The sequence below is a fragment of the Panthera pardus genome, unplaced genomic scaffold (genome assembly GCF_024362965.1).
Source record: "Panthera pardus isolate Hobbes unplaced genomic scaffold, ASM2436296v1 HiC_scaffold_15, whole genome shotgun sequence".
NCBI lineage: Eukaryota > Metazoa > Chordata > Mammalia > Carnivora > Felidae > Panthera > Panthera pardus.
This window is the reverse complement of record NW_026526710.1, coordinates 4,756,389-4,778,076: the sequence shown is the minus strand read 5'-3', so window position 1 is coordinate 4,778,076 and position 21,688 is coordinate 4,756,389. Positions and strand designations below refer to the sequence as shown.

At 43.8% G+C, this 21,688-nt stretch overlaps 1 protein-coding gene across 5 annotated transcripts in view; it reads left to right on the top strand.

The window, feature by feature from the left end:
* HECTD4 (HECT domain E3 ubiquitin protein ligase 4) overlaps positions 1-21,688 on the top strand; it is a 189,799-nt gene that overhangs the window by 118,669 nt on the left and 49,442 nt on the right. For all 5 annotated transcript variants that reach the window (XM_053902041.1, XM_053902039.1, XM_053902040.1 and 2 more), the window contains exons 30-44: positions 1,638-1,773; positions 1,885-2,026; positions 2,127-2,293; positions 5,268-5,414; positions 6,030-6,214; positions 8,489-8,642; positions 9,563-9,843; positions 10,063-10,252; positions 11,282-11,363; positions 13,039-13,241; positions 13,894-14,029; positions 14,852-15,034; positions 15,520-15,684; positions 16,081-16,250; positions 17,166-17,281. In XM_053902041.1, coding sequence (XP_053758016.1) covers positions 1,638-1,773; positions 1,885-2,026; positions 2,127-2,293; positions 5,268-5,414; positions 6,030-6,214; positions 8,489-8,642; positions 9,563-9,843; positions 10,063-10,252; positions 11,282-11,363; positions 13,039-13,241; positions 13,894-14,029; positions 14,852-15,034; positions 15,520-15,684; positions 16,081-16,250; positions 17,166-17,281 — 2,457 coding nt within the window. The remainder of the gene's footprint in view (positions 1-1,637; positions 1,774-1,884; positions 2,027-2,126; positions 2,294-5,267; positions 5,415-6,029; positions 6,215-8,488; positions 8,643-9,562; positions 9,844-10,062; positions 10,253-11,281; positions 11,364-13,038; positions 13,242-13,893; positions 14,030-14,851; positions 15,035-15,519; positions 15,685-16,080; positions 16,251-17,165; positions 17,282-21,688) is intronic.

Here is a 21,688-nt window from a genome sequence, read left to right as displayed (position 1 = left end):
ACCTGAGCCACAGTCGGACGCTCAACCGACTGAGCCACCCGGGCACCCCAACAAGTGTTATTTCTTACCTTGAGAGAGAGGATGAATAAACAGGAGACTCTGTGTTGTCTGACCCGATGGACCCTGCCAAGCAAGCAAACTGTTTTCATCCCAGCTGATGGGCCCAGGGCTCCCCTCGCATGGGAGAGAAGTCCAGGGGGACTCAGGTTTCTGACCCCCTAGTGAAAGGATACTGTTGGCTGAGAACATCCAGGGATGTGTACCAGGGTGTGTAGTGTGATCACATACTGAGACGGTGTGCTGACCACGTCCTTAGTCGCACTGAGCTTTGGTTAATTCAAGGTCCTATAGAAAGACTTAACCACCCAGTAAGGCTGATGATGCTTTCCAAGAGGTTCTTTCCATCAGAGATCATGAACCAATAGTTTGCTGAGCAATAACCTCTTCAAAAACTATTTTTTAAGACTGAAGCTGTCTAACCATTCTTTTTTAAATAATTTTTTAATGTTTTATTTATTTGGGGGGGGGGGTGGAGAGGGAGAGAGAATGAGTGGGGGAAGGGCAGAGAGAGAGGGAGACAGAATCTGCATCAGGCTCCAGGCTCTGGACTGTCAGCACAGAGCCTGAGATGGGGCTCGAACTCATGAACCATGAGATCATGACCTGAGCCGAAGTCAGACACTTACCCGACTGAGCCACCCAGGTGCCCCTAACCATTCGTAAGACCAATTCAAAATAACCTTGACTTTTTTTTTTTTTTCTTAGATGGTCTTAATATGTAGTTTTGTCATCTTCCATTAAATATTCTTCTATAACACAACTAGTTTCCTGGATAGCGTTAAGGAGTATATTTTAGAGGAAGGGCCAGTCGGATTCTAGCTCAAGTGTGATATTTACTCGCACCAACTATGATCAAAGCCAAGGTACTAGCAAATGTCAGTAAATCAGCTGAATAAATCTGGGATTAAAGGGGGAACAAAGGCTGTCTCTGGAAAAAAAAAAAACAAACAAAAAACCAGTATTTGGATTTATTTCAGTTAAGAAATTTTTTATTCTAGAAATTACTGTCTCTGTCCTCTCTGGCTTTTTAGAACGCTTATATGAAGGTGAACATTGAGAGTTTATGAAATTAAATCTTTCAGCCTTTTTTTGAAACCCAATTTGGTAAGAAAGATTCTAGTTTTTCACACTAAAATGCTTTTCTGACCCTAATATCTTGATTTTATTTTTTTTAATTTTTTTATTTTTATTTTTTTTTATTTTTTTTAATTTTTTTTATTTTTTAATATATGAAATTTACTGTCAAATTGGTTTCCATACAACACCCAGTGCTCATCCCAAAAGGTGCCCTCCTCAATACCCATCACCCACCCTGCCCTCCCTCCCACCCCCCATCAACCCTCAGTTTGTTCTCAGTTTTTAACAGTCTCTTATGCTTTGACCTAATATCTTGATTTTAAAGAATGGGCCTGAAAGTCACCAGTGTGCAATGCTGGCTGGATTAGAACCTCCTAGAGAATCCTGAAGTCTCCTAGAAAGCAAAGAGTATCTTTCTTAGACTGATAGCGTAGCTGTTGTTGCTGTCCTTACAAATCGGATAGCAGATACGCCAACCTTTTTATTGCTTTCTGTTTCAGCTTGTAAATCAGCCTCAGAAACAAAGGTGATATCTCATGCTGTGCGGCAGCCTGTTTTTCTTCGCAGCATGTCGGCTCCTTCTGATCTGGAAATGATTGGTAATGAAGATTTGGAATTTACTCGAGCAAATCAGAGGTAAATGACTAATGGCCAAGGTTGGATTCCCACGTGAGCTGAAGACAGTCGTCAAAACACACTCCCTGAATTTCTGCTTTTGTGACCTAGCGCTGTTTTGCTTTCCCATAGGCGGCGCCACGTGACCAGCCACCGCAGCAGCTCCTTCACACTCCTGCAGTCACTGGCCATCGAGGACAGCAGGGACAAGCCCACCTACAGCGTCCTGCTGGGGCAGCTGTTTGCTTTCATCGGCACCAACCCTGACCAAGCTGTATGTCCATTTTGCTGAATACAGAGGAATACCGCCTAATGGCATGGGGGCCTGTGGCAGTCAGCAAGAGTCAGGTGGACTTCCTTCTCATGCATTTCAGGTGTCCAGCAGCAGCTTTCTTTTGGCTGCACAGACGAGGTGGCGGAGGGGAAATACTCGCAAGCAGGCCCTAGTGCACATGCGGGAATTGCTGACGGCTGCTGTGCGCGTTGGGGGTGTGACGCACCTCGTGGGTCCAGTGACGATGGTCCTTCAGGGAGGACCCAGGTTAGTTGTTTCTATTAGTTCATACCATCCTGTCTGGAGTGTGCAAGAGGCATTCCAAAGATTATTCATGAGGCCGTATTTTAGACAGGGGTATTTGCTAACGTTTTCCCCTAAAACAATATCTTTATTTTTATTTTTGTAAAAGTATTCCGCAATTTTTTTTAACAATTGCAGCATGTGTAACAAAGTCCCTTTATTCCTCCTCTTCTGAATTCCACCCTGTTAACTAAGAGCTTGTTGTATCAACTACACACACATAAATGGCTGTTTCTCCTTGTACACAGAAGTATGTATGTGTGTGATTTTTTTCCCCTTAATTCAGATTATATTATACTACAATAGAACACTGCTATGAGAATTGTTTTGCTCATATATGTTGGATATATCTCTTTTCATGTCATTACTTCAAGGTCTGCTTTATAGTTAAAAAAAAATTTTTTTTAATGTTTATTTTTTAAGGAGAGAGAGAGAGACCGAGACCGAGACCGTGAGTGGGGGGGGGGCAGAGAATGGGAGGCACAGAATCGGAAGCAGGCTTCAGGCTCCGAGCCGTCAGCACAGAGCCTGACACGGGGCTTGAGCTCACGAACTGTGAGATCATGACCTGAGACAAAGTCAGATGCTTAACCAACTGAGCCACCCAGGTGCCCAACTTTATAGTTTCTTTTTAAAGTTTGTTTTGAGAGAGAGAAAGCACCTGCATGAGTGGGGAGGGGCAGAAAGAGAGAGAGAATCCCAAGAAGACTGCACTGTCAGCGCAGAGCCCAACATGGGGCTCGATCCCATGAACCGTGAGATGCATGACCTGAGCCAAAATCCAGAGTCAGATGCTTAACTGGCTGAGCCACCCAGGCACCCCTGCTTTATCATTTTTAAGAACTTCATGGACCTCTGTTATATGGATGGCTACGTCTTATTTAACTCATCCCCTTCTGGTGGACACATGGTTCATTTTCTCTTACCCTCCTTCATTTTTTCTGTTTTGTTTTATTTTTGCATTAATAGCAGTGATGTAGTAACATTCTTACACCTATATTTTTGTGTACTTTTGTGCTTATTTTACTGGATCAATTTCTTTTAAAATTTGTTTTTTAATGTTTATTTTTGAGACAGCGCGTGCCAATGGGGGAAGGGTAGACAGAGGGAGACACAGTATCCGAAGCAGGCTCCAGGCTCTGCGTTGTCAGCACAGAGCCCGATGCAGGGCTCGATGTCACAAACCTCGAGATCGTGACCTGAGCCACCCAGGCGCCCCTTGGCGAAATTAATTTCTAAAAACCTAGTTGTAGATTGTGGAGAACATTTTGTATTTGTGAGGAGTTTTTCTATACTGCTCCCTACTGGGCTTCAAAGATCTTCAGATAGAAACAGAAAAGGCATTTGTCTGCAGGTCCTAGAGTAGATGCTTGGGGCTGCTTGTGTCTCCTGACAGCTCTTTGAGGAGTTCTGGCCAATAAGCAGGGGTCAGTGGCTGGAGCAAAATGTGTTAACTAGCAAGAGCTCGCATGAATATCTTGAGAAATTTCTGTGTCCATCAGGAGAGGCCAAGTTATTCTTTGGAAGCAAAACCCTCCCAGATCTCCGTGTTTACAAAACAAAACTTCAGTGCTTGCTCATGTCCAGCGCAGGTGCGCCCCAGCCCATGACACTCCCAGGAGCCCAGTAGAGGAGGCGGCCGCTGTCTCAAAAGCTGTCCGTCCCCTTGTCAGAGCTCTGGCTTATTGGCCAGGCTGGTCACATGCTCATCCAACCAAAGGGAAGCCACAAGGCACAGTGAGTAGCACTGGCTACCACAGCTTGCTTCCAGAATAATTTTTCTTATCCATTTTTTTTTTAACGTTTATTTATTTTTGAGACCGAGACAGAGCATGAATGGGGGAGGGTCAGAGAAAGAGGGAGACACAGAATCTGAAACAGGCTCCAGGCTCTGAGCCGTCAGCCCAGAGCCCGACGCGGGGCTCAGACCCACGGACCACGAGATCATGACCTGAGCCGAAGTCGGCCGCTTAACCGACTGAGCCACCCTGGCGCCCCATCCAGAATAATTTCTCCACAACCCTGGTAGCATTATTCCTTTTTCCGTCAATTGTTAATGTCATAGGTCAAACATTTGAAAAAATGTAGAAAATCCCAAAGTGTAAAGTAGAAAATCACCTGTAAATCCAGCATCTCAAGATAAAACCTGTTAACACTCTAGTGTATTTGTTCTGTCTTTATTCTAACCATAGATCCCTCCTGTAATGTCTCTAGTGGCTGTGTAGCCACTGCATCGTATTCCCGAACCTTTATTTATGGCTCAATCCCTACTTTTCATCCTTAGGTTTTATTTATTTTTGTTATTATAAACAGTATTCTATGGCCTGTCTTTGTAGATGACTCCGGATAGTTCCAGTTTTCAACTAATATTAATTGCCGTAGAATCGCCCCCAGGTTGTGTTTTTACACTGGGAAAGTCTTAGTTCATATCAATTGGATTCTCATACTCTGCTAATAATCACAGTGTGAACTTGACAAGGACACTTAGCTAATCTATTTGGGCCTTGATTTTCTCATGAGTACAATTACATTTACAGAATTCAGTGCTGCATAGGATATTGCAGGCCTGTTTCAAATGGTTTCATTATTAAATACGTTTGGGAAATGTTGGGTACCATTCTCTTGCTCTTAGAGTTATTGTGGACCTTAACCTTGTAAGGCTCCGAGTAGTCCTACAGTAGAGAACCCTGCTTGACTTGACTTAGCCTAGGATTCCCCAGACTTCTCTAGAGCATGGGCATTGTGTTTGAGGCAACTTAAGAAATGCTGCCTAACAGTCTTCTGTGGTCCCGCAGTCTGGGGAACACTGGTGATCTCTAACATCCCTTCAGTTCGGGATTCATCTAGACACTCTTGGGTTTCTCAGAACGTGCCTGCTCTTATGTTCACGGTCACTTGCCATGGCTCAGGAAGCCTGCACTTTGGTTCTGTTTCATAGAATTGAAGAATTAACCTGTGGTGGGATGGTCGAGCAGGTCCAGGAAGCCTTTGGCGAGACCATGACCTCTGTGGTTTCTCTGTGTGCTCGTTACCCTATCGCATGTGCAAATAGCATCGGACTCTTGTGTACCATACCTTATACCAGGTAAGCAAGGCTTTTTACTGTGGGCGAATTGCATTGCAGTGTAGTTGCTTAAATAAAAATACTTCTAAATTAAAAAATTCCCTGGGTTTTTTTTTGCTTTGATTATCCGGTGACACTATCACTGTGATTAAATGAGTTTACCTCCTGACAGACACCTAGCGTTTCTATGTAAATTCCATATTATTGAATTCCTACATGATCAAAAGCGGCCAATAGGGATTATGTCACATGGTCAAAAAGTAGAGGTTTGAAGGAAAGAAAAAGGCCTCTAGGAAATTATTTAATATGTTCAGCAAAAATTTTTTTGCAAATGCACATTTATTTTCTCAGTACCCTTATGAATCCCCTCGTGATAAAATATACAACTTTTTTTCTGTTATAGCAACCTTCTGTTTTTACTTGGCTATTCTATATGAACAAGCCAGAACTTGAAGTTTCTTATTTATGAAGGAAATCCTCACCGTAAAGAAGTATTTTTGTGTTTGGTTATATATGTGGCGGTAAAGAAGGATACTGGCATGTTTTCTGCCCCTTTGATAACCTGGATCTTAAGTGAGAGTTTCCTGAGGGTTGGTCAGTTATGTTTATTTCATGTACCCTTCCTGCCTGGCCCAGGAGTGAAGAGAAGTGCCTGGTTCGCAGTGGCCTTGTGCAGCTCATGGACCGACTGTGTAGCTTGAGCAGTCAGACGGAGTCCGGCTCCAGTGAGAAACAAACCAAGAAACAGAAGGTAGCCACCATGGCCTGGGCAGCGTTCCAGGTGCTTGCCAACCGCTGCGTTGAGTGGGAAAAAGAAGAAGGTAAGAAGCAGGATCCTGTTTTAGAATTCATTGATTTCTTCTGTTGATGTGTTTATTTAATTATGGGTTTAATCAATTAATGATTTCAGGAGAGCCTCTTCGTCAGCATGGTTCTCTGGAAATTTATGGCTACACTGACGTTAAATAATATCCTAGCCTAGAGGGCATTGTGCTAAATGAAATAAGCCAGACACAGAAAGACAAGTACTGAATGATCTTGCTTATATGTGAAATCTAAAAAAGCCAAACTCCTGTGGGGCGCCTGGGTGGCTCAGTCGGTTGAGCATCTGACTTCAGCTCAGGTCATGATCTCACATTCTGTGAGTTCAAGCCCCATGTCGGGCTCTGTGCTGACAGCTCAGAGCCTGGAGACTGCTTCAGATTCTGTGTCTCCCTCTCTCTACACCTCCCTGACTTGCACTCTGTCTCTCTCTCTCTCTCTCAAAAATAATAAACATTAAAAAAAATTTTTTAAGTACAAAGAAAAAAGCCAACTCCTAGAAACCAGGAGTAGAATGGTGGCTGCTAAGAATATTAGGAGGAGTGGGAGATGGGAAGATGTAGGTCAGAGGGTCAAACTTCCAGTTACAAAGTGAATAAGTTCTCCACACAACACACACACACACACACACACACACACACACACACACACACACACACACAGGTAATTAGTGAGGTGGTGGATATATTAACTAGATCGCCGTAATCCTTTCAGAGTATATATACATATCTATAATCATGTAGACCTTTTAAAAAATGCACATTGAACCACCTAAATTGTATACGACTTGTATTTGTCAGTCATACCTCAGTAAAGCTGTGGCTGGGGAGGTGGGGGGATGGGGAATGATAATCACCTGAAAGAGTACAGTAAGCCAGCAAATTGAAAAGATACCTCATTTCCTTTTTGTCAATTCTGCTAACAGTCTCCAAATAAATACTCTTATGAAATGGTTTAGTTGCATTTTCAAGTGCCATTTCCAAATTCTGTTTTTACCAATCCAGTTGAAAAAGTGAAGTTGAATATCCCATAATATCCCAGGCCTGCGTATGCAGCTTGTTGACTTCTCTATTTATTCATTCACTGTGCACTTTATTGTCGAGAGCCAGGCGTAAGATGAACAAGACTTTGCTCTTACTCTTAAGAAATAGGGTGCAGTGGGGGAAATAGACCAATGAACAAATGATTACAGTGTGATCAGTGCCATATTTTAGGTGCACGTGAAGTGCGGAGGGAGCACAGAGGTTCCTACAGACCAGCTATGCTAGAGATTGGGCAAAGCTTCCCCAAGAAGGTGACATGTGAGTTATTCTTACAGGATAAAGAACGTTTTCATGTAGAAATAAACAGTGTGTGTAGGCACAGGGATCCAAGACAGCATAGAAAGTTGAGGAAATGACAGCTAATTTGTGTGGCTTTTTACAAGAGCTGCTTGGTGCGGGGAGGGACCTCTGGATCTACAGTGAAAATGGAAAGATCCCAAAAGGTCTTTAATTGTGTTTGAGGAGAGGTAGGATGGGGGTTTTAAAAATCAACAGGTTTTCGGGGCCCCTGGGTGGTTCAGTCAGTTAAGTGTCTGACTCTTGATCTCAGCTCAGGTCTTGATCTCAGGGTCGGGAGTTCAAGCCCCATGGTGGGCTCCACGCTGGGTGTGGAGCCTACTTAAAAAAAAAAAAATTAGGGGCACCTGGGTGGCTCAGGCAGTTAAGCGTCCAACTTCGGCTCAGGTCATGATCTCAAGGTTTGTGAGTTCAAGTCCCCCATCGGGTTCTGTGCTGGCAGCTCAGAGCCTGGAGCCTGCTTCCGATTCTGTGTCTCCCTCTCTCTGTGTCCCTCCTCTGCTCACACTCTGTCTCTCAAAAATGAATGTTAAGAAATTTTTTTTCAAAACAATAAAAATCAACAGGTTTTCATCACAAGAAGAAAATGGTGATTCTTCCCTATTAATCAAAATATGTTCCTTAGTTTTGTGTGAATTCTGTTCGGTTTTCATTAAAAATAATGTCTTGTCCCAACATTAAATCATTATCTTTTTTACGTGCAGATGTTATCTAATGAGGAGACACTATTTTGGTAGCTAATGGAATACTGAGTAGGTTAGAGAAAAGATTGGGCAAGAGGAGGGCTTTAATGCAGGGAGGGTGAGAGGGAGGATTCACCATGCCTGCAGGCTCGCCATGGCTTCCTCGGGTTCTCACCTTGCTTTTTCTTTTTTCTTTTTTTTTTTTCCTTTTTCTTTCTTTCTTTTTTTTTTTTTTTTTTAAACCCTGTAGGTGGCTCCACAGAGGCCGTGCACTCAGGGCTGGCCCGTCAGGTGTCCAGCCTTCTCACCAACCATCTTGCCCGAGCAACTGAGTGCTGTGGCAACCAGGCCGCCGGGAACGATGCCCTCCAGGATGTCCTTAGTCTTCTCAATGATCTCTCAAGGTATGGGAGGCCCAGCCGGAGCTGTGGCAGAAAGCGGCTTTCCTCTTGAATGATTGGGGTTCCTTTGGGTGGTGATTGTCTTTGAAACATCTAAATGCTGAGGCCATCCTGACCTGCTCCTGCTTCAAGAACAATAGAGAAGAAAAGCATTGGAAAAATAGTAGTTCCAAAGTGTGAGGATTATTTAGGTGAATATCTACATTATAAGATGATATCATTTGCTTTAATGTTTTGCTGGCAACAGCTGTTAGCCTTTCAAGTAGGTACAGTTGCATTAAGTGACCCCAAGTCCTTACCCTCATCATAGAGCAAGGTAAAGAATAATCAGTCAGGACCTGTAACTGACTCATGTTCTCATACCGTGTCTTCAGAAAGAAAATAATCTGGGGGGGGGGGGGGGTTGGTTGATAACATCCTGGGTGAGTGGTGAGGTCCACAGCGGCTTGTCTACATAAGGCTGCTGTTCTTTGGTTTCTGCTCGACTTGGTTTTCTTCTCAGTGAGATGTCACAGGTTCAGCTGGGACAGATTGCAGACTGTTGAGGCTTATGCAATACTGTGTGGTATCTTTGGTCTTGAAGCACCCCTTAAAAAGGAGTAAAAGGTTAAACGGAAAGTCTCCTAGTTTGGATTTCAGAGTCGTAGTGCCCTGTGAATCATGCTGAACTGTAGCATCGCAATTAAGTAAACATTGGGCATCAGCAGCTGCTCAGAAATGTTTCGTTTTGAGTGGTCGCTTGTGAGCCTTCATTAGATATTTACAGAAAAGCTCAGATTCAGATCTCCTTTATAAAAACACAATGCCGAATGTGTGTCTTCCTCGTGAATCCGTTTGTTCGTCCTCATTTAGGGAACTCTCACGTCTGAGCTTCTGCAGACCAACATGCCCAGTGTCGTGTGCCTTTTCTTCCCTCTTTCCAGGAGTCACATAGGTAAAGCCATCCTGAGCCAGCCAGCTTGTGTGTCCAAACTCCTCTCCCTGCTGCTTGACCAGCGCCCATCTCCAAAGCTCGTCCTTATCATCCTTCAGCTGTGCCGGGCGGCGCTCCCGCTGATGAGCGTGGAAGACTGTGGCAACGTGGAGCTCCCACCGTGGAGCTACTCCGTTCCCTCCCTAAACAGTGAGCAGGAGGATCCCAGCGACCCAGCGTCCAAGATAGCCTCCTTGCTCTTAGCAAAGCTGGCAGATTACGTGGTCCCAGGTGAGCAGCTCCCGGTCCCAGCAGGGCGCTGTGGCACCCACTTCCCGGGGCAGGCCAGACTGAGCTTCCCACGGTCTATCACCTGTAGCTGCCGCTGTGCCTCCTATGATGAGAGAGGAGGAGAAGGGACGGGGAGGAAGAGAGACTCCAAAATCTGAGCTTGCCCTGTGCCGGGGAGCTGCACAAATAACGTTGTGATTTTTCTGTTTGCTTTTAAAGGATGTCAGACAGTTCTCTCTCCAACTGCTTCTGAACCTGACACTACGTTGACGAAAACCAGTCCCAAGAGTTCCTTAAAAGGAGATAAAGATCCTGGAGAAGAGAGTGAAGCAGTGGATGGCAAGCTGTCTATCTTTATCCACAAGCGGGAAGACCAGTCGTCCCATGAGGTCCTCCAGCCGTTACTGAGGTAACTGATGATTGTAATAGCTCTGTGTCCTCAGACCCTGTAAGCCCCTTATGTACATCACCTATCTCCACCCTCTTGACAACCCTAAGAAGGAACCGCTATTCCTGGCATCCCTGTTGTTACAGTGGAGAAACTGAGGCAGAGCTGAATCACAGACGCAGGCCTCTGACCGCAGAGTACAAGCTGTTATCCGTGACTCGGTACTGTTTCTTCAGACCCAACAGAGAGCAAAAGCCCTGTTGAGAATGTATTGTTTGCGCTCAGTGGAGAGCCTGCAGTGTGATTTGGGCTTCGAGAAGGAATGACGCAGGCTGGTTTTAGTTATTGGCATCTTTCAGCCATTGGTCAGTTTAAGGATACCATTGACTGTGAGGTGGAGAAATAAGAGAAACTTTTTAAAACTTTAATTCGCTGAAGGTGAATGGTATGATTGCTCGACGGGAAAGTACAAATATACGTACTGTCCAAAGATTACAGACCCCTGGGGCCCTGTTAGTGGGAGCCCGGGCGATGGGAAGGCCTACCACAGCGCACGAGGGAGTTGAGGACGCCTGTGTATGTCTCAGGCGGAAGACTTTTTTCTCCAGATAAATGATTGGATGATGGTGTCCTCCTCATAATTGGTCCCTTGTCTGCCATCATGGCAGCTGGAAGCACTCCTGGGCTACTGTATGAACCAATAGGGCCGGGCAGGTCCTGCTAGATGCGGAAATCACCAAGAAGCATTCTTGGGCGTTGCAGGATTTTAGAGTGCAAATTTGGTGAAGGAGTGTTCGGAGAGGCAGAGGAAGCTGAGTTGTCAGAAACATCCAGTCATTCGCACCGAGGCATCCAATTCATGCTGCAGTTAAAGTCCCCTCACTTTGGGATTTAGACCACTTCCCGAGCGCCTCCCAGGCCTTCTTGGGATCATAGGTTCGGAGTCTCGATTTTGTTCAGCTCCGACCAGCACTAGGGGGCCCCACGGGCATGCAGTGCCACCTTGACCTTGCCCGTAAGATGGCCCCCTCTCTCTGCCTTCCCTTCTAGTAGCTCCGAAGGACGGCCCTTCCGACTTGGCACTGGCGCCAACATGGAGAAAGTTGTGAAAATGGATCGAGACATGACGAAGGTAAACCCGATACGGAAATATTTGCCCTGACAAGACCCACGATTGAAGGGCACTTACCATGCTTTGGGTTTTCAAGAGACACTTAAAAAAAAAAAAAAAAAAAAAAAAATTCAAGTTACCACAAGGAGGCAGGATGAGAAATCGAAGTTACTGGCTTAACTGAAGCTGTTTTCAAGAGAACTAGTTAGAATCAATTTGTCATTAATGTTAAAATATAAAAGAGACCTCTTGGTTTTGACCTAGAAGTTTTTTCTTAGTTCTGTTAAGAAAGTTGTGCAGCCTATGGGCACCTGGGTGGCTCAGTTGCCTAAGTGTCCGACTTCAGCTCAGGTCATGATCTCACAGTCTGTGGGTTCGAGCCCTGCGTTAGACTCTGTGCTGACAGTTCAGAGCCTAGAGCCTGCTTTGGATTCTGTGTCTCCCTGTCTCTACACCTCCCCCACTTGCCCTCTGTCTCTCTCTGTCAAAAATAAACATTAAAAAAAAAGTTTTGCAGCCTAAAACTGCAGGACACCTGGGTGGCTTAGTCAGTTGACCGTCCAACTCTTGATTTTGGCTCTTGATTTTGGCTTGGGTCATGATACCACAATCATGGGATCGAGCCCCGCATCGGGCTCCATGCTGAGTGTGGAGCCTGCTTACAATTCCGTCTCTCCCTCTGCCCCTCTCACCCGTTGCACACATGCTCTCTCTCGCTCTAAGAGTAAGAAATAAAAAATGAAGTTTTGTAGCCTAATAATACTTTAAAAGGATCACATGTGAAAGGTTAAAAGAGTAATAGATAAGAAATAAAGACACATAGCTCATAAAAAATAGAAAAATATGCCCACATTTACAAATTACACAACAAAGGATTAAAAATAGTAATATATCCTTTTTCATCTGTCACACGAAGTTAAGATTGAGAATACCCGTTGCAGTCAAGATGAGAGTAAATAGTCCTTCTCAAGTATCTAGATACAACCATGCTTTTCATGTTCTGTTGATAAGAAAACAAAGTAGAATCTGTGTACCCCTAAATACGGGATTGATTAAACAAATTGTTATGTGTCAATTATACCTCAGTTTTTTTTTTTATTTAAAAATTTAAATTATATGCATACAATGAAATACCATACAACTATATAAAGAGCTGGGTAGATCTGTATATACTGATATCGAAACACATGATATTTTTGTTAACTGATAAAAATAAATAGAAAAACTGTGTGAAGTGAGATCCATGATTATGTATGCCAAAATTTGCATGGAAATAGGGGCACCTGGCTGGCTCAGTTGGTTAAGTGTCCGACTTCAGCTCAGGTCATGATCTCATGGTTCATGGGTTCGAGTCCCGCGTTGGACTCTGTGCTGACTGCTCAGGGCCTGGAGCCTGCTTCGGATTCTGTGTCTCCCTCTCTCTCTGCCCCTCATCACCACTCATGCTCTGTCTCTCCTCTCTCAAAAATGGATAAACATTTAAAAAAAAAAAAAAACTGCATGGAAACAAATCTAGAGGACTAACAATTGTGTGACTGGGTGAGGACATGGGATGTTTATGGGAAATTAACTTTCTACACATAGTATTTTGACATGTGAATTTTTAGAAATGAGCCCGGATTGCCTTGGTAACCGGGAAGCGGGCTTTAACAGGTAAGGAAGCTGAGTGTGGTGACTGTCTCAAACCTCCCTCCAGGGCGGCTGCTGTGAAGTGATTACAGAAGAGGCCGCAGCCGCTCTTCGGAAGGCAACCAAGTGGGCACAGTCTGGCCTCATCGTCAGCGTTGGGCCACCTGTAGAGTCCATCAACCCAGAGACCGTGAGCGGACTGTCCACAGGCGACAAGAAGAAAACCGCCCAGACCTCCATTTGCCGAGAGAGGAACTCGGAGCTCGCAAGGTAGTCTTTCCCTGTCCACGTTTTTTTCAGAGCTACTTTGTAATGGACTTGTGGTTTGGGTTTTTATCGTCTGTCATCCCCTCGACCTGCCAGAAAACGAGGACTGAGGGCTTAAAATACCCAGCCGAGGTTGTGGCGGGTAAATAGGGTGGCACTGCTGGCCAAGTGGGCAGCTATAGCCAGAGGGTTGTATTTCTGAGAAAGGCCACCACCAGGAACACCAGCTACGGCTTTTCTGAGCATTAGTAAACTCAGGTCTTACTGCCTCTGTTTCTTCCAAACGATACTTCCCACCAGCCCAACTGTATACAATAACCTCTAAGGAGTAGAGAGGAGTGAGTGTTGCCTCCGACAAGTCTGCAAGGTGTTCTATTCTTTCAAGCCAGGAATTAGGCATCTTCCCTCAGTCCTGACGGTTTACGCGGTTCAAGGTTGAGGTGTGTTGTTTCAGAGGATTCTTCAGCTACCGGAAGGAATATGAATGAAGTGATTTTTCTTTTCCTGATGATAATTTAGCATCTCTTTTTCTCAATGAATCCGCTTTTTCCTGTATGATTAGAAAAATTTTCCATCTGATGATAACCCTAAAAGCCCCCCATCTGCATTCTTAACCATCCCTGGGCATTGACCCTTTCCCTCCTGACGCTTGCAGGACTGACCCCGTCCGACCCTTCATCAGCGGGCACGTGGCAAACAGCATGGCCGCAGAGGTGATTGCCTTGCTTCATAGCTTGCTGATGGCACCCGAGTCAAATGCTGCTCAGATATGGACCACGACAGCAGAAAAGGTTAGCACGGTGTCACTGCCTAATCGAGGAAGCGAGGAGGAAGTTTGTGTTCTGTTTCAGCATTTGAATCCTGCCTAGCAAGGGTCCTATTCTAGTAAAGAGAGTTTTCCCAAATTGGCCAGACAGACTGGTTAGCTGTTCTCCCACCCCCACCAACACCACATATTTGCTTTGGTTTAGTGGTTTCACCTCTGTTAATCTATGTCCCCTGTCGCTGCCAGTTCTAATTTTGCAGAAGACCGGACTGTATTCTCAGGGAAAGAACGGAACTCCTTGTTTCTCTTTGCTTGTGTTTGATTGGTACTGACACTAGGAAATCACACAGCCTTGGTTTATTGGATTTGTTACGTGTATTTACTGAGTCCTGAGGAGGTCCCTGTGATTTATACCCCCAGACTGCTCTATCAGTAATTCATCACTACAAACAGAAGTCTAGTTTCCTGAAATCTGGGGATCTGTAATCAATTCCCATTTTCCCACTGTCATTTTTCAAGTGAGTGCCTTATAGCACGTCCTCAAAGAAAGTGGGTATTGAGATGTAGGCAGTATGCTGTGATGGTTTTCCATCAGGTTAAGATTTTGCTTTCGTTCAGTTAACACAGTGTTTGTCCCATATGCTGAGGTTGTGTGTGTGCAGTCCTAATTCTATAAGGCAGATACGGCATCAGTCAATGGTCCTACCTCGTAGTTACTTCATCCCTCCCATAACCGAAGTTCCTTCGGGACACGGGAGCCAGGCATTGTTACAGACACTTCATCACTCTTAGTATCAAAAATGACTAAAGCTTTAACTCCTACTACATGGCTGCTTTTTCAATGTAGGTTCTGTCTCGTGCACTGATGTACATTCCACAGTTGGGGAAATACGCAGAGAGCATTCTGGAAAACGGCAGCAGCAGTGGCAGGAAACTCGCCAAACTTCAGAGAATCGCCCGCCAGGCTGTCGCGGCACTGTGTGCTCTCGGAGGATTCAAAGAGACCATCAAGATAGGGTCTGAGGTTCAGGTAACCAGCCAGCGTTTCCCAAGTCACTGCTCTCCCCAAGTCACTGCATCCATTGATTAATTGATCATCTGTTAGATGGCATCATCCACCCGAATGGACAAAGATCCTTGTTCTTTTGAGCTAAACAAGGAATCTGAGAAACTCACGAATTCTAATCCACACTGTGCTACAGATCACTTAAATATTAGTACAGTGTTATATAATGTTAACTGTAATACTTGTGTCCTATGGTGTCACTAATATTTTAGAGTTGGGAGTTTGAGAGTCTGTCATCTTGTGATGACCTTGACATAGATTTTAGGGCCTATTATTTTAACTCCCATTCAGTGCATGGTACCTGCATTGTAATAAACATGCAGTAATTCCTGCATTCTTGTAATGCCAACTGACAACAGCTGTGAATTTGCTCCTCCCCGCCTGTCGCATGAGAGCGTTACGAACACCATCGCTGCTGGTCGGTAGTTCTAATCCATCGTTGTCTCTAGGTTTTAGGTAGAGGAATATCAGGAAGCATTGGAGTAGTGGCTTCTATCAACGAACAGGAAGGTATAGCTACAGTCAGATTCCCACCCATAGACTGTAGAAAGACTTCGCAAGCGTCAGACACATTGACTATTCCATTGTCTAGACTTTGTGTTCCAAGATCAGAGGTAAGGTGATTTTTAAATGCATTATCACATGTCACTGCAAATGGTAACCATACTGTAATGAGCAATATGCACATTCATAGTGCAGAGGCACAAATACCTGGTGATCTTAAATGCTACTTGGGATGTATATTTATGTATCGGGCATGATTATTTAATAGTAACATTTATGTGAAAATTTCACCTAGGTGACGAGATTCATTTCTTTGGTTAGGAATATTCCACAGTGTGTTGTATTTTTAATCGTTTTGGTCTAGTTTGCTATTTTCTGTATGGTGATTTTATTTTTTTAACTGAAATTGGGAGAATTAACTCCAGATAATAATGCCCTCATTTCTTATAAACTAACTACTTGAATTTAACTTTCTGCCATGCCCCCCCCCCCCCCACCACCATCAGGCACTGCCTCTTCATAAACTGTCCATTACTGAGAAGGTAGTACAGGCAGTCCAGTCCATGTTGCTTCCTCAGGAGGGAAGTCTCTCTATTCATACCTCACTTCCTGCAACAGGAGATGGGTCAGCTCCTGTGATGGCAGTCGTTCGGCTCCTGGCTGAAATAAGAACAAGGTGAGCACCCAGGCCACAGAGGCGGGGCGGGGGGACTCCACTCCCGGCTTAGTGGGTCCACAGGTGAAGTTCATGCCAACGTGAGAACGGAGACCATTGTCTTGAGCTTTGTTGACTACCTTTTTGTCGCATTCCCCAATTTCTGCAAGTTCTGTTGCATTGTGTAATTTCTACACTTTGAAACACTTTAGCTGTTCCCCTAAGAAAATAAGTAAGCAATCAAGATGTGGTCTATGGAAAGTGTGCCTAAGGCTCCACCACTTTGCTTTGGTAAAAGTACTTTGTTCTGTCCCGGGAATCCTTCTGCCACTCTACCTTGTGTAAATGGATTGGGCTACATTAGCATACATCTGGTCTGTCGCTTTCCAAACCGATGACGAGAAAACTAGGGAACGCCCTCAACTGTTGGTGTAGAAGGAAGAGTAGCATTTTCTTGCGAATGCATTTATTTGGCACAAAACAACGGTAACAAGGTTCTCTTTTGGCGATGGGACTTCTTAGAAGGTTCTAAGATGCATTTTGAAGTAGGTGACAGATCAGCATACAGATTTTCCAAGCGTTTGGGTCCCTCTCGTTCCCAGAACACTAATACTGCCCGAGGAGCACAGATGAGGAAGCATTGTTAAGAGATGATGCTGATTTCTCGCGTGGCACTCTGTGTCTGCATTTAGGAGAGACGGCAACCGCTTTCCCCCTCTCTGTTTGTCGGCAGTGTCAGCAGTTACTGTGGGGCACAAGGAAAGTTAGACCCACTCCAGCTCGGGGGAGCGTGGAAAAAAAAAAAGCAAGAGGGATGGGGAGTGTGAATCTTTTTGTAAATTACGGGACAGAATTGATTGAAATGCTTTTCACAGTTAACTTGTTAGAGAATGAACATTGATGACCTTGAAATATTGTAAATCTTTTAACATTAAGAGCATGCCTGGTCATGGCCCAGCTTTTAGAAGACAGCTTGTTTTGCGAAGAATTCATACAACAGTGTCCCGCAGCTGTTGAAGTGCTCAACCTAGTAGCCCAGGAGTGCAGTGCGGGTAAGTACCTGTGGCTTTCCTTTCCACCCGACTTTATTGAGTTTGTCAGTACATTTCCAATTTGATGATGGAATGCTAACATTTGTGTATACGTGCATGAACTTACACACACGCACGCACACACACACATCAAACTGCTGAGCTCTGCAGACAGCACTTATCACAACTTTTATCTCAGATCTAGAAATGTAAACAGCTTTTACTACATGCAAAGTAGGAAATCAGCATTTTAAAAAAAAAAATTTTTTTTTTATGTCTTTATTTTCTTTTTGGGAGCCAGAGAGTGCTAGCAGGGAAGGGGCAGAGAGAGAGGGAGACACAGAATCCAAAGCAGGCTCCAGGCTCTGAGCTGTTGGCACAGAACCTGACACAGGGCTCAAACTCCCGGATGGTGAGATCATGACCTGAGCCCAAGTCAGACGCTTAACCGACTGAGCCACCTAGGTGCCCTGGAAACCAGCGTTTTTAAATTTAACTTGAGGACCATGTCAGTGTCCTCCATTAATTTCATTGCATTTGTTTCCTTGCTAGAACTATCTATGAACCCATAAGGCTGCAGATACTTTCTGACCATTGTCACTGGCTACATTTGAATTCAGTCAGGAGTTTGCACTAACATCCATCTGTGTGTGTGTGTGTGTGTGTGTGTGTGTGTGTGTGTGTGTGTGTGTGTGTTGAAAAGTTTAAACAAACACAAAAATAGGTACACTAGTATAATGAACCCTCAAGTTCAACCGTTACAACTCATAGTCCTGTTTCATATATGCTATACCCTCCTGGATTATATTTTTAGATATCCTTTTACTCTTAAATATTTTAGTATGTGTCCCTAAAAAAGACCAACTTTTTTTTTTTTTAATGTTTATTTATTTTTGAGAGAGAGAGAGAGCAAGGATGAGTTGGGGATGGGCAGATAGAGAGGGAGACACAGAATCGGAAGCAGGCTCCAGGCTCTGAGCTGTCAGCACAGAGCCTGACCTGGGGCTCGAACCCACGAACCTCTTTTTTTTTTTTTTTTTAAAGTCTATTTATTTTGAGAGAGCAAGCAAGCGCCAGTGGGGGAGAGTCAGAGAGCGAGAGAGAGAGAATCCCAAGCGGGCTTCACACTGTCATCATGCTAGCATGGAGCCTGATGCGGGGCTCAGTCTCATGAACCTTGAGATCATCACCTGAGCCGAAAACCAAGGTTCAGACGCTTAACCGACTGAGCCACCCAGGCACCCCTAAAAAATGACCCTTAAAAAAATAACCACAATACCATTATCACATCTGAAAAATTAACAGTAGTTATTTAATATTATTATCTGGTCAGCACTCAAGTTTCTAATTTTCTCATAAAGTCATACTTCTTTCTGTATTTGTTTGCATCAGGATCCACATAAAATTCTTCCATTGTAACTTCATTGCTGTGTCTTTGAATTTCCTTTCAAAATCTAGATTCCCCTCATCATGTTCTTTTTTGCCTTGCAGTTTATTTTTTTGAAGGGTTTCCCACAGTCTGGGTTCTGTGGATTGTATCTGTGTGGTGTCATTTAATGTGTCCTCTTGTCTTCACCGGTCTTGTAATGGGTAGTTGGCCTGGGTGTTTTTAAGGGGAAACGTGTGGTTTGTCCCCAAGGATATAATTGGACTCCACATGAAATTGTTCCCAGTTAGATTAGCGTCCTCCAGTGCTGTAGAGCTGGCCTTTTCATGAACTGTAACTAATAAATGAGCACCTTTAACTTCCATAATGGTTTTGGTTTTATCCTTCATGTGTGTGAGTCATTTTTATTATCCGTATTATTTACTATTTCTCATTTCTCTGTTGCTTTTTCAGACACTCCCTAATCTCTTTACTGTCCTTACATTTTTGGTTTTTTTCACGTGGCACCAATTTCTGTGGGTTGGTCTCTGCTGTCTTTATTCTGTATGTGTTTTACCCTTCAAATTTTCCTCCTTTTTTAAGGATAGTGCTGTGGAGCCAGTTAATAAACCTCAGAGAGACCCCGAGCATAAGAATAAGGACAGAAGGAAAGGAATTTGCTAGGCTTCTCAGGGGAAATTGCTTGTGACCAAATGTTTGCCTGTAACTTGGCTTTGTACTTGTGGTTGGGCCTTAGTTCCCTGTCTCTGCTTTTTAATGTTCTTAGCCTAGGTTGCATCGTAAGACATACATTAGTGATTTTTTAGCAAGCATATACTTGCTCAATAAATCAGTCACTTTTCTGTAGGACTCTCTGAGTATCCTTTTACACATTTTATAGAATAAGGGAGTTTTGATCTGTGAGATTAACTTCGGTACTTAATGTACAAGCTAAGAGTTGTCGTAATTTGGAGCAATGGTCTCAAATGGTTTTAACAATAACCCACCTAACCCATTTTCCCTAATGGAAAAGAACTCTGTTGCCACAAAGAGTTGGATAGAAATAGGTAGGAAGTACTTATTGCCACAAAAGAGACGACTGTGAGCTTATACACGTCAATTTATATCCGAAAATGGTGTCTTATGTCAAATATAATTGTACTTAATAATTCATTTATTAGGTTACCAGAAAGAGCTCTGAGGTTTAAAGTACATATGAAAGTTTGCTGGCTTCTCAGTCCTTTAACCTTGAATAGTCAACAAACCTACCCTGGACCTGGGTTACTTTGGATTGTAGTTTAGATTACATCTGGGTTACAGTGGATTCTTCTAGCCCACAAGAGAGTCTTAGACTGTCCTTACAACAAATGCTGTTTAATAAATGATTCAAGACGGTGGGTAGAAGGGAAAGAGTTCTTCAATTTTTATTTTTTAACGTATCAAGATTTTTTATTTTGTGTATGAAAATGTCATGTGAAATTTATACACACTATCTGAATCTTTCAAATGAAAAAAATTTTTTTCAATGAATTTCTTCCAGTATTTTACTTCATCTGGAATGAAGCAGAAGATTTGGCCATTGTCATGTTGACTTACCCCATCTCAATTTTATAGCTTCTCTAATCCAAGGAAAAGAATACCTAATTCCATTTGGTCTCAGATAGCACTATGCTACAGAGCTTTTTCCCATGAAGAAATATTTCTGTGAAGTTAACTGAATCCCTTGGTTGAAATTGCATAGGAAACATATTGATACTGAAGAAAAAGCATATAGAAAGCCCTAAATTCCCACCTTTTATTCTTGCAGAAGCCAGAACTTCTCAGGTTCAGGTGTGTTTCCTTCTCCCTACCTTGTTAAATCTACACATTCCCTGAGCCAGAGGTTCCCCTCAGACTCTGAAACCTCATACGAATCCCTGGGAAGCAGGTTTAAAATGCTTTCCAAGCTCCACCCAAAAGTCAGAATCATCAGTTGAAGGTGAGCCTGGGCAGTCATGATGGGAGGGGCCCCCGACCTGCTCTAAGCTTTGCCTGACCCACCTTCAATTTTGTGGCTTCTGCTTGTGGGCATTCCCTCCCTTGCTATCCAGGCCTCTCAGCTCTTTCTCTTAGAGGGACCCCCAGCCTCATGAATACCCCACATTTAAAACCAGTCATTATTTCCTCTAGAGTCAGCTCTCCTTTCTGACTTCCCAGTTTTAGGTCATACTCAGACTATTTTTGAGGCTCAGATATGGAGTCAAATGTGACAGAGCCCTCCTTCCTATCCTTCCATATCCAATCAGTTGCCATGTTCTATTCTTCCTTTGAAATGCTCCTGAGATTTAGCCCTTTCCTCCCCATTTCCATTATCAGCTTCATAAGCCAGGTGCTTTTTCTCTTGTGTTTAGACATGTGTGTTATTCTCCCAACTTTTACTGCTTGCATCTTGCCTTTCCACGTCACAGTTAGCTTCCTGAAGGCCTGCTTTGAGTGGCCCTCAAGAGCATGGAGCTGTCACCGAGAGGCTGGCTTTCCTGAGCATAGTTACCACTGTGAAGTTGTCATTTACAGATTGGAATGAGTTCACAGCCAGTTCTGGCTGTTACTTGTTACTCTGGCTGTAGTACAGTCAGTCTTGCCTTTCCTGAATATGAAGTGTAGAAACTTTTTATTCTCACAGTAGATAACGTAAAAACTCCTCTTCTGTTAAGCCTATCTTATGGTAGATGTGCCTCACCCCCGCCAGGTAGTTGCCATTCTTCCCCCTAAGAATTGCTTTTCCCTTACCTGATAGGATTCTAGCCATCATCCTTGAAATATCTGCCCGACACTGGCTACTGCTTTATTGTAAGGGCATTGTTGCCCACGTCACTCCCTGGATCATCTGGTATTTTGTATATAAATTTGAACAGTAATAATCAGAAAGTGTTTATCAAAGTTAGCTGGGCTCTTTATGACTAGTATACATATGTAACAGACTTCATGAATCTTGTAACTGAATGGTTTCCTCTTTGATTTGTCCCCTGGGAAGCATAGGCCTGAACGTGTGTCCCACTCCAGGTGTAAAGAAAGGACAGGGG